The 12,970-nt window shown below is 38.0% G+C and overlaps 1 protein-coding gene across 1 annotated transcript; it reads right to left on the bottom strand.

Annotated features, from left to right (window-relative positions):
• Window positions 1-3,125: 3,125 nt before the first annotated feature.
• On the bottom strand, window positions 3,126-10,990 carry dnajc24 (DnaJ (Hsp40) homolog, subfamily C, member 24). The gene is made up of 5 exons (XM_031285540.2): window positions 10,877-10,990; window positions 9,017-9,120; window positions 7,399-7,534; window positions 3,887-3,955; window positions 3,126-3,558 (listed from the first exon to the last, which is right to left on the bottom strand). The coding sequence occupies exons 2-5, from the start codon at window positions 9,116-9,118 to the stop codon at window positions 3,353-3,355; spliced, it is 513 nt and encodes a 170-aa protein (XP_031141400.1). The 5' UTR covers window positions 9,119-9,120; window positions 10,877-10,990; the 3' UTR covers window positions 3,126-3,352.
• Window positions 10,991-12,970: the final 1,980 nt, after the last annotated feature.

The raw sequence follows: 12,970 nt of genomic DNA, 5'->3' as shown, positions 1-12,970 counted from the left end.
TGATGATCATCTCTCATCTATTATCCCCCCTAATCCATCCATCCATCCATCCATCCATATCTGCCCTCCTCACAGAAAGTAGCTGAAGAAGAGGGTGGTGGGGGGGGGGGGAAGTTAGGCTTTGACAGAAAAGATGGAGGGGGGGGAGTGTATTGTCTGAATTCAGCACTAATTATTTTTTCTCTGCGGCATCGTCAGAATCAGCAAAAGTGGTCAGCAGTGAAGGAGAGTTTCTACTGGCACACGGAGAGAGGAGTGGGGGTAGAGGCTGTGTGTGTGTGTGTGTGTGTGTGTGTGTGTGTGTGTGTGTGTGTGTGTTGGGGGCGGGGGGGGGGGAGCTGTGTGTGTGTGTGTGTGTGTGTGTGTGTGTGTGTGTTGGAGGCGGGGGGGGGGCAGCTGACGTTTAAATGAGGGGTTGGTCGAACATTGATGTGACAGACACAAAGACGGGCTAAGATGTGCTGGGACACAAAATCACTTTCCCCAACACACCACCTACAATTAGAGCGCTTTAGATCACTTTCTTCCACCCCCCCCCACACACACACACACACACACACCCCTAGAGCCCCAACCCCCCAGAGCCCCACCACTACTCTGTTTATACACTGCAAAACCTTATAATCAATTTCCTGCTCTTATCAGTAACTCATTGTAATGAAGGAATAGCTCCAGTTTGTCACAACTTGGGAGTTACTTTTGTGGGCTGGGCATTATTCCTGGTAATAATAATAATACAGGCTACGATCAGACTGTTTGGGAAAAAATGATGGATGGGGAAATTATTACCCACATTTCGGCCAGTGCAAAACGGACAATTTACATTCAAGTAGGTGGTAATTTTAAAGGGACATTGTAAGTAGTAACTAAACGGAAACAGAAATAAACATAAACGTACAAAACATTTTTGTTTTTTCATCCCAGAAAGGTTCAAACGCTTTTACCCAAAAAGTTGTGTCATCTCCAGTCTGTTATGAGACATCAGGAGGCCAAATCACAGTCATTACCTCACCCTCTGCCTGAATGACCCGCAGCTCTGCTCTGGGAAGCTATGCATTATTTATTTCATTTAAGCTGTTATATCATTGTTCAGGGTTTCTGCAGGTTTCAACAAGTCAAATTTAAGACCTTTACGAATGAAATTTAAGACCTTTATTACAACATTAAATGACAATGAAATGCAGAGTCCCAAAAGTACGTGCAAAGTTAATAAATGTATTCAAATTGAATGACAGCGACACGGAGTAATAATGATCTGTACATATATGGTAAATTATAAAAGTATTTCAATGAGCATTAGAGGTAGCGTTAAATGGACGTAGGAAACTTAAGACCTGTTTAAAATGATTTAAGACCTAGAACACAATACTTCAGGGAATTTAAGACTTTTTTTTAAACAGCGCTGTGGAGGAAGGACTGGCAAATGGAGACTACATTGGGATTACTGAAACAAGACATGATACAATGTAGTGATCTACACTCTGAGATCATAATGACAAATTTAATTTCACAGTGATTTGTAATCAGCAGTACAAGAAATGCGCACAGCATGAACATGTATATTATCCACGTACCCACATCTGCTATCTCTGCTCGTGGTTTTGAACAGAAAGGTAGCTGCTGGTTGTCTGTGTGCAACGTGGTTGATGTATGCCGGGCAGCATCACGCCTATCAGGCAGGTTCAGACATGTAGCATGACCCCAGAGTGTACAGACGCCCCTCATCCTGCCTGAGTAAAACCTCACAGGGAGACTGCAGGGAATAGACAGTCACCCTGCTTAGGAACAATCCCCATGATGCTATCACTGGTATTCCTGACAACGTCCGTGCACAACACTGTAAGAGCCTGACACCTGAACAGGAAGGGTGTTGACGGGTGAAGGAAAACAAATATCTGTTGCACAAAATGAATTAAATTTGGGTCTTGAAGCTAAGCAGTTATTTAACCCTTGTGTTGTCTTACTGCCGACCATGCAACCTGTTCTTGTCCTCCCAGGTCAAAATTGAAAATTACCACTATTTTGACATTTTTAATGCTTTTTTCAACGTTTTTGGAGCTTTCTTTTACTACAACTAGTATATACACCACTAACACCAACTTATTACCACTAGTTTTACACAGATTTTTGAATTCATGGTCATAAACCTCATTTATATGAAATTATGCCCTTTTTTTTAGTTAATAGTTAACAGAAATATGTTGATGGATAATCACAGACCGACAAAGTTCAGTCACTGTTTTGAAACTTCAAATGCTATAAAATTGAATAAACATCCAAAATTCAACTGATCATTAATTTGACTTGCAAAGAACATTGTATGGAACCATCCATTCTATTTTTGGGCAATTTGGTTGAAAGAAACCCACCACTGTTGGCAGTGGTGGCCTAGAGGTTAGAAGGGAGGTCGTCGGTTCAATCCCCAGATCAACAGGATAAAATCTGGGTGGGGAAAGTGAGAGAGCAGTGCTTGTCCCTCCCTCATCACCACCACTGAGGTGCCCTTGAGCAAGGCCGTTAACCCCAGCTGCTCCAGTGGAGCTGCTCAGTGGCCAGCAGATCAGACTGTGGTTGTACTGGGCAGCTTCCAGGTATGAATGTGGAACTGTGAATGTGATCAGGTCATCGTTGCAAATGAGAAGTTGTTCTCAATCGACTTACCTGGATAAATAAAGGTTAAAAGAAAATTAGCATTTTCATTAAGCAGTGTTTAGCTTCATTGAACTTAAACAGTTAAGTAGACAAAGTGAACAGTTTTGTACAGAGAATGTGATTTTTTGTATTAAAGGTTATAAAATTGTTAGCTAAACTTGACTTTATTTGTACTATGAAAACAAAGTGCAAGTAAAATGTAATTGATCGGGAAAGTTTGTTTTATTTAAAAAATGAAGTTAGTGTCACTCAAAATGATCTAGTAAGAGCTACTTAATTTCTTTCTTTATTTTTATTTCAAACAAAAAATAAATAAGAAATAAAATAAAAAAAAAAAAAACACAATAAGTGCGTAGCAACACACCAAAAGGAAAAACAATATCTATGAAGCGTTACAAATACGTTCAATATGTTCGATAAATGTTCAATCTGTCCAAAAAGGAGCGAGATGAAGCCGAGGCTTGTTATTTTTCCGACCCTTCATTCAACTTTAAAAAGTTCCTGTATATATTATTTATTTGTATTGCAAGATAACAAATACACACAAAAAACATGTATAATTTTAAACACATAACAAACATTTTTTACATTTTGCACCAAATTTAGAATGTTTTTTTAACTTACACATTTGAGAAAGTAAAACTTTTTTGAGTTGTATTATTTTCATTGTCAAAGGTGAAAGCTTTCCAAATAAGTCTTATTATTGGCACCAAGTTTGAGTCTTTCTATGTAAGGACCACGTGACGCACACGCTGAGCGAACACGTATCACAGCAAACAACCACTCCTCTGCATGTTTCCTCCTCTTCATCATCCTGATGCCTCGTCTGTGTCTCCTCCTCCACCTCAGCGGAGGAGACATTGAAGCCTCCGCCACAGCGACAGCTGTATGTATACACACACCCATCTGAAACAACACACACTCACATTTTAGATGGAAAACGGAACATCTGCCTGCCGTAAACAGACAGGGAGCATGACCATTTAACGCTAATTGTGAGTGAAATACAGTAACTCAGGAGATATAATGACTAGATTCATTTGCTATTCATACCATTACAAAAATAAAACATTTGCATATAATTAAACATTTTAAATTAATAAATGAAGCCGTTTGTCCTGATGAGGGTGGTGCTAGAAAAAAGGATTTACTCGCTGGCTTCCTGAAAAGTGTGTGTGTGTGTGTGTGTGTGTGTGTGTGTGTGTGTGTGTGTGTGTGTGTGTTGTGTAGTTACCCTGGTCCCAGGTCATGTCCTCCAGATAGACTGTAGAATCCACCGGCCAATCCTGTTTCAGTTCCTGCGCTGGAGAAACATTAATGCATCGTTATTATTAGGACTGCACAATTAATCAAAATTCTAACAAAAGAGTCTAGTGGGTCAAAATAAATCTACATAGAGAATTAAAAACAACTTCTTGACTATCGGGGCTTTCCCAAAATATTAACACAATGAGATCTTTCATAAATAATCACCAGTGAACTGGATAAAATGAGTAAGTGGGTAAAACAATGACAAACAATAGATCATGACAATGAAAATGACATCACTTTACTGTAACGCAGCCTTTAAAACCAGGAAAAGACAACACCTGTGTTATATCACAATATCCAAAATTTATGAGGATATCTAGCCTCATATACCGATGCCCTAGGGCTATCTGCATGATGGTGAAGACAATAACTGGTTCTAATGCACTTAAGTAATCAGATTACTCAGAGGAACCAGGCTACGTGGGTGATTGGAGAATTGGAATTAACTGGTGAGTGACAAATGTATTTGGAGAGTTGTTGCACTGGCTGCAGCCGGCCTGTGTTTGTTTGTGTTGGCCATCATTTAAGGGTCAGTCATTATTTCAATTCTGGCTTTTACTGTATTTGAGAATTGATGGTACATATAGTTTCATCAGTTTAAAAATGACCTGCAGGCTCGGAGCTTCTTAAGATGCTCTCAGCCTCTTAGAAACACTCGTTAATCGACAATCTGAGAGTGTCTTCAGTTACAATCCTTCTGGGAAAGGAAAAGTGATGGAAGGATGGATAAACGGATGGAGTGACAGATAGACTGATAATGAAAATATGGCTAGGCAGGTGTACGGACGGATTTCACACCTTTTTTTTTTTGCAGTTCACTGAGGAAACAGTCATTATCAAGGTTTACAGTTTGACAGCGATAATGACTCTTGCATGGGTTTTAATTAGTGTTACAATGTGTGAGGAATAATTAAACAAAAAACAGTCATAGTTAACTTATTTGACAATACAAAGTAGGGGTGCACGATATTGAAAAAATGTGATATTGCGATATTGATTATGAATATTGCGATATCGATATTAATTTCGATATTTTTAAATATGTAAAATTACCAAAGTTATGGGAAAACGCATCAAAATAGATTTATAACAAATAAAACAAGTTTTCTTACAACACAAGGTTTATTTCAACTGACAGTCATATTGGACTGGTATAACATGAATAAATAAATAAGGACCATGTCTACAGAACAGGACATGTTCTAGTGGTTGGACAGTATTAAATATAAGGACCATGTCTACAGAACAGGACATGTTGTACTGGTTGGACAGTATAAAATAAATAAATAAAGAGCATGTCTATAGAACAGGACATGTTCTACTGGTTGTATATACACTACAGTATAAAAAACAATGCAATGCACATCTGTTGGCTTGAAACCAAAGTATTTTAAGCTACCGAGGAGGAGGCTTTACCCTACAGTCACATTAGCTACAAGAGACAGAGACAAAGCAACAGGCTACCATTCATTATCAATGGGAGTGGCCGTTTGGCCACGAGCGACTGCCAATCAGAGTGAAGGCAGCGTGAGGGCAGCGTGAGGGCAGCGTGACGTATGTCAGTGGCTCAAGTCGAAGAAAATAATTCAAGATGGCGGACGCTTCAGGACATCGTATTTATGTATATATCTGATATGTTTGGCATTTAATCTCATATATTGTGTTACTTTTACCGAGAAATAAATACTTTTAAATCCAAAAACATCGTTCTTGTGACTTAACAATACCTCTGAAGTAACTTTTAAGACGTGGTTTAAGGTAGCACTGGAGAATTTCTGTTTACTGTTGCCAAGCAACCAGGGGTAGGCTAGGCACGCCCAGGAGCACCCACAAGCGAGTGCATGTCGCTCTCTTTAAGCTAATGTGACTGTAGGGTTACTTTTGGCCTCTAAAGTTTCTTTTCAATCTGTTATTTCGTCGTCTTCCAGAGCAACACTCATTTTCTTACTTTTGTGTTCTTTTTGCTCCACTCTTCGCTCTCTCTTTAGCTCCTTTCTTTTCTTTCGCTTTGTTGTTGGTGTGTGCGTCGAGCCGGCATGTGGGTGTGTGTGGTAGAGGGAGAAGTGAGAGAGTGATGGTGATTATCTTCAGAGTGAGTAGTGACTCTAGAGTCATAGTGAGAGAAACTAAGTGTCTCCCTGTTCTTTCTGACCACGGTAGGAAATCTGGAGCAGGAGAAGTTAACCCTCTCCTTGATTTCATGTTGTTTCTGGAGAAGGAGAACCAGGAAATGAGTGGGGGGGAAATACAACGCTACCAAGTGATGTGTATTTTTCAAGAGGTGCATCAAAGAGTACAGACGTAACAAGAGGCGAAACTCAACAGAACGTTGTGCTGCAGCTTACAATGGAACTGCAGCTCCGCCATCTTGGACTGAATGTAACACAACGTTGTGTTGAGTTTCTCCTCTTGTTGCTTCTATACTCTTTGGGTACATGTTGGGCGGGATGCAACGCAAACAAAATATCGCGTAATTATCACGAGACTTTCGGTATAATATTGCGCAACGTGATATCGCGATAACGATATTGAGTCGATATATCGTGCACCCCTACTAGGTACTGTCAGGGCACGCCCTCATACTCTGCTCCTGACTGGCTAGTAGTCCTTACCTAGCTACTGTCAGGGCACGTCCTCATACTCTGCTTCTGACTGGCTAGTAGTCCTTACCTAGCTACTGAGCATGTGCGACTCCCAACAAAGATGGAACAGAAGTGAGAGGTCTCACTCTGTAGCTAAAACAGAGAGCTCAACACACAGGGTGAAAAGAGGAGCTACAGCAATGTGCAGTACAACAAAAATATGGTGTTTTTTGAAAATGAAACCATGTAAACCTATTCTGATATAACCTCTACATACAATTATGAACCTGAAAATGAGCATAATATGATCACTTTAACTCACTTTACATTGTCTTTGCTATCTCTTTTTCCTCACAGGGGCACTCATACGCTACTCTCCGTTACCGCTCGCTGTCCTCACGCAACCACACAGTTACTGGCGTCAATCAAATAAGGCACCATGCCATTCTCGCTCAAACTTACGCGTTTGTTAACCGCCGTACCATGCTGATATGTGGCTTCTTCACACAGCCCTAGTCCTAATAATTTTTTGTTTTGATAACTTTTCGAATACTTGCCCAGCAGCCCTATTAGCCCCTCCTCTGTAGCAGCTTGTACCCTCTCCAGTGAAACTTTGGTTACAGATATCACTCACATGAGAAACTCCAACACATCAATTTACGGAGTCTAAAATGTTTACCGCCTTCTCAAACCAGTCAAACATCCCATCACAGTTGCAGATTCTGTTATGCAAATCATGACCATTGCCATAAAATAGAGAATGAATCCTATCAACATAAATTATTGTGACGTAATGTTTTCAAGTGAACAATGTCAATGGTAAAAGTAGATGAAGTGAGCTGTGAAGTCCTACCTCTCCTCTGCAGGTCATACTGTTTCCTGCTGTTCTGGTCACCGAGGACCCTCCAGGCCGCATCCACTTCTAGAAACTTCTTCACACCGGACTCTGCTTCTGAAGAACACTGGCCTCCGAGACGGTCTGGGTGGTACTGTGTGTGTGTACACACATATCACAGAAAGAACTGATCAGTTTAACTCAGACTAGGAAGACGTATCATATTCATCTGAATTTTAGAATCTATTTTAACAAAGATTGTCTACTGATGCTGCTTTTTTTGTTTTTGCCTTTTGTCTGCTCTCTGCTGTGTTCAGACTACCATACGTTCAGGAAGTGTCTTTTTTAACCCTTGTATTGTATTGTATGCGTTTTCCTCCTGGGTCAAAATTAACCCGGTCTGTTTTAACTGTTTATAAAGGAAAAAGTATTATCACCCAATTCTGTGTTACACCTTCTTAGCCAACTTCATACCAACTTATTACCACTAGTTTTACACTCATTTTTGGAATTCATGATCAATGGTCATGTAATGCATGTAATGTACATGACATTTTACATCATTTTGGAGTTAAAAAAGCAGAAATTATGAATTATTTAAACTAATAGTTAAAATCAGAGGAACATTTGTTGATAGATTATCACATACTTCAACAGATGTCAAAGTTTAATCAGGATACTGTTTTGAAACCATTTTATTATTCTTAATGCACATAATCACATATGTGGTCTAGGAAGAAAAGAGATTCTATAAAATGAAATAAAATATCCAAAATTCAATTAAAGAAACCCATATTTCTGATATTGAAACTTTGAAAACGGGTCAAATTTGATCCTAAGGCAACATGAGGGTTAAGCGCAAATACAATAAAAAGGGGAGTTCATACATAAGTGTTGATGAAAACCATGTGTAGCAATATCTAATAATGTTAGGGAGGTAATGCATTGTGATGCACCGTGATATTGAATCGATTTGAATGGCTGACAGGATAATCGTAATCTAATCATGAGACCAGTGAAGAATCACACCCCTAATATACATAGGGTTTAGTGATGCTTCATGCTGATACAGCCGTGTTTCTCAAATGGGGGTATGTGTACCCCAAGGGGTACTTTGGAGGACTGCAAGGGGTACGTGAGTTTTTGTCACTTTTTTAAAGTTTTTGTTGCGTTTTGTCACTATTTCCGACCTGTTCTTGTCTTTCTTCCTTTTTCTACTGTCTTCTTTTTTTCCTTCAAGTTTGTCGAAGTTTTTGTCGCTTTTTTCAAAAAACAATTCCGCCTTTTTTAAGGTTTTTGTCACTTTTTTCTTTGTTTGGCTTCCTTCTTTCTACTGTTTTTTTTACAAGTCTGTCAATTTTTACCAAGTTTTTGTATCTGTTTTCTAAGTTTTTGATACTATTGTCCACCTATTCTTGCCTTACTTCCTTCTTTCTACTGACTTTTTACAAGTTTTTTTTTTTAAGTTTTTGTTGCCTTTTTTCATCAGCATTTAAATGTTTTTGGCTGTTGTTTGGTAAATCTATCGCTGGTCAGGGGGTACTTGGCTTAAAAACACAATTCAAATGGGGGGTACATTACTGAAAGAAGTTTGAGAACCCCTGTGATACGGAGACAGACAGAGTGGTGTGTTTACCTGCAAGGCCAGCTGCTGGTACCTGTGTCGGAGCTGCTGGAGCGAGTCTGAGGGGCTGGCTCCCAGGACAGCATACAGGTCCGTCTCGGCTGTGTCACACATCCCTGCGCCAACACAACACTGACATCAGACCCACGCGTCAGTAACACACACAACCTCTTTCCACTCATCTCAACATGGGCTTTTTCAATAGAAACAAAACTGATCAGCAACTATTTTGGTCATCGATGAGGTGTTTTGAGTCGAGAATGACTTCTCTGGTTCCAGCTTCTCAAATGGGAATAGATGTATATTCACATATTATATTTTATACAATAAATATCCTTGTGTCTTGTTTTGTCTGATCAACAGATCAAACTCAGACATTTTGTAAACTAAATAAATCATCAATAATTCAAGGAATTAATCAACAGATGAATCTATAATTACATTGTTGCTAATAGCGCCCTGGCCCTATATACAAGTACTATATATATAAATATATATATATATATATATATATATATATATATATATATATATATATATACATGTTTATGAAAAATGAATAAAAAAGTCTTTCTTTTTAAGTGCAGGGCAGAGAAATGTCTGGGTTTACGTCTGGGTCAGCTCACAAGCCTTTTCAATACATTAAAAACTATTTAATTACACAATTATACATAAATATGATTATCCTGACTGAGTTTTTCAGAAAAGCTATGTTGAAATTTGATTCTTTCTTCTTTTTTTATACGACTTATGATTAACGTTAGTCTTTTCAAACAAGCAGCTCAGAAACAACACGTGCTGTTATTACATATGATACATATTCTACATTACTGATATTCTACATTACTGATAGGCCTACATGTTCTACATAACTGATACATGTTCTACATTACTGAAACATGTCATGGACTGATCTGAGTGTAGAGAGCAGCTCGCTAACAGAAGCTGGACTACGGTGTCTTCCCATACTTTGCCTATAATGGCACATTATCTACAGTGTTGTCAGCGGTGGAATGTAAATAAGTACATTTACTCCAGTACTGTACTACAGTCCAAATGTTAAGGTACTTGTACTTTACTTGAGTCTTTTCTTTTCATGCCACTTTCTACTTCTACTCCGCTACATTTCAGAGAGAAATATTCTACTTTTTACTCCACTACATTCATCTGTTACAGCTTTAGTTACTAGTTACTAGTTACACATTAAGATTTCTGCACACAAAACACATGTAGTTTATAAAATCTGATGTTTTATTCTAAAGTAAACTAGCCTACAATATAACGGCTACAAGTCCAGCTGAGATGATTAGACCATTAAACACACAACTTCACAGCTTCTACTATGGGAGGAGTCTTCTTTACTTTTAATAGGCTACTTTAACTACATTTTCCTGATGATACTTACAGACTTTTACTTAAGTCACATTTTCAATGCAGGACTTTTACTGTAACAGAGTATTTTTTACAGTGTGGTACTAGTAGGCCTACTTTTACTTCTTCCAGACTTTGAGTGTTTTGGTCATGTGATAATACTGCTGTTTGGTGGAAGGACCATAGACAGTATATAAGAAGGGAAGGACCATAGACAGTATATAAGAAGGGAAGGACCATAGACAGTATATAAGAAGGGAAGGACCATAGACAGTATATAAGAAGGGAAGGACCATAGACAGTATATAAGAAGGGAAGGACAGTGGGTTAGCTGCGAGCTAAACAAGCCTTTAATGACGCGGGAAATGTGCTCAAGTGCTCATAACTAAAGCGCATTAACACACACATTTAGTCTTTTATCTGTTTGAGTAGTGTGTGTGTGTGTGTGTGTGTGTGTGTGTGTGTGTGTGTGTGTGTGTGTGTGTGCAGCATTGTGCATACCTTAAAACCATGGATTTATTGCTTAAAACAAGGCTGTCGGTCTTGCTTTCTGAGAGACGACATATTGTGCAACGATGTTATGAGCCCCCCTGAAACAAAAGTTCCGCCTGCTGACTGAGTTCTGCTGCCGAGAACGAAGACTTCCGGTCTTCTTCTTTTTTTTAATTTATTTTTTATTAGTTTTTAAATCAATTTTGCGAATTAACAGTAATGCATCATTTCTTTTGTTGACCAAAATACATAAGAAAATATAAATAAAAGCAAAAGATAGTAAAAGCATAAATAAAATAAAGTAACAGAACATGCCAGAGATCACCAAAGAATAATAGAAAATCAATTAAAATTAAATAGAGAAAACAATCTTAGGGTTTTAATAGCTTTTTTTGTTTTTGGCTGAAGTTAATGTGTTAATATATAGCTCCATGACCTCCAGGTCATACAGCTGATTGTTGAGATATAAAACCAAAGTCATTCATTCATTCAATCATTCAACCTTTATTTATACTTAGGATCATTGAGAGGCGACCCACAGTTATAATGACATTGAGTCAAATTACAAAGACAACAATAGAACAACAACAAAGAAAAGAATACACCATCATAAGAAAAATATAAAGACAATCAAATATTCTGAAATGGAAAAATTATTTGCATCAAAAGAAAGTACAATAATGTAAAGCATATACAAAAACAAGTTTTGCATGTTTAAAACCAGATTTCTAAATTGTCCAAAAGGCAAAAGTGGGTTGATTTAGTTAATTTAGCTCACATGTGTCAAACTCAAGGCCTGGGGGCCAAATCGGATGGTAATGATGGGCAGTGTTGTAATGTAACAAAGTACAAATACTTCACTACTATACTTAAGTAGAATTTCCACGTATCTGTACTTTACTTCGTTATTTATATTTCCGGAAACTTTTACTTTTACCCCACTACATTTCCTAAATAAAATGTTTACTTTTACTCCACTACATCTCCCCTGAGCATCTTAGTTACTAGTTACTACAAAATAAAATCAGAAGAAATTTGTTACACTAGAAAAAAAACAGATTTGGCGAATCATTGCTCCTAAATTGCCAAGATAATGCACGCTCCATTCCAGTTGGTGACCTAATGCCTGTTTGTTGCCAAGCGGTAAAAAAAAACAAAAACACCATAGGCCAAAACTAAAGAAGAAGAGGAGGAAGCATAATGACTGATAGTGACATGGAAGCCCCTGGTGCAGGCTCTGCCGCCATGATAACAGATGATGACCACCACGACGACAGTGGTGATGAAGATAACGTTACACACCTTTGGCCATGAAGTTCAAAATCAAAGGTTTTTTTTACTTTTACGTCTAATACTTATAAGTATATTTATTATCAGAAAATTACTTTTGATACTTAAGTACAGTAAATATCAGATACTTTAAGACTTTTACTCAAGTAATATTCTAAAAGGAGACTTTAACTTCTACCAAAGTAATTTTCTGGTAAGATACTTGTACTTTTACTCAAGTATTGCTTTCAAGTACTTTATACAAGACTGCTGATGGGAGAGAAAAAGCAAAGGAAATGTTGAAAAAAGCGTCAAAAAAAGTGTTCAATTCCAATTTTGACCTGGGAGGACAACACGAGGGTTAAACAATATAGCGAATTCTACAGAGATTTTTTTATTCTCCAAAAGGAATAATTAAAAAAGGAATTGCCAAAAAAAAAAAAGGGTCGTTTTGATTCTGACACCAGAAAGCATTTTTTTCTGGTTTTGGTTTGAAACAAAAAAAACATACATTTTTTTCATTTTCTAATTACAATGAATTACGGACTATCCAGTGAGACCCGGACCATATTGTCATTTAAAGCTACATTGTGTAAGAATTTCTCCCATCTAGTGGTGAAATTGTATATGACAACCAACTGAATATTACTTTCTTGCCCCTCCCATTCCGATTGGGATTTAAGTTCTACGGTGGCTGAACCCGAAATGATCTCTTAGTATCTCCATTGTTTACACGCAGCTGTTCTAGCCACTCCAATATTAACTTTGGTCTTGTTGCTTTGCCTGTCGCATTGTCGTTTTAATTCTCTTTTTTGCTTCCCTGGCGAGTAATCT

Source organism: Sander lucioperca, chromosome 7 (assembly GCF_008315115.2).
Source record: "Sander lucioperca isolate FBNREF2018 chromosome 7, SLUC_FBN_1.2, whole genome shotgun sequence".
Classification (NCBI taxonomy): Eukaryota; Metazoa; Chordata; class Actinopteri; order Perciformes; family Percidae; genus Sander; species Sander lucioperca.
Note: the sequence above shows the minus strand (reverse complement) of the source record. Positions and strands in the feature narration are given on the sequence as shown.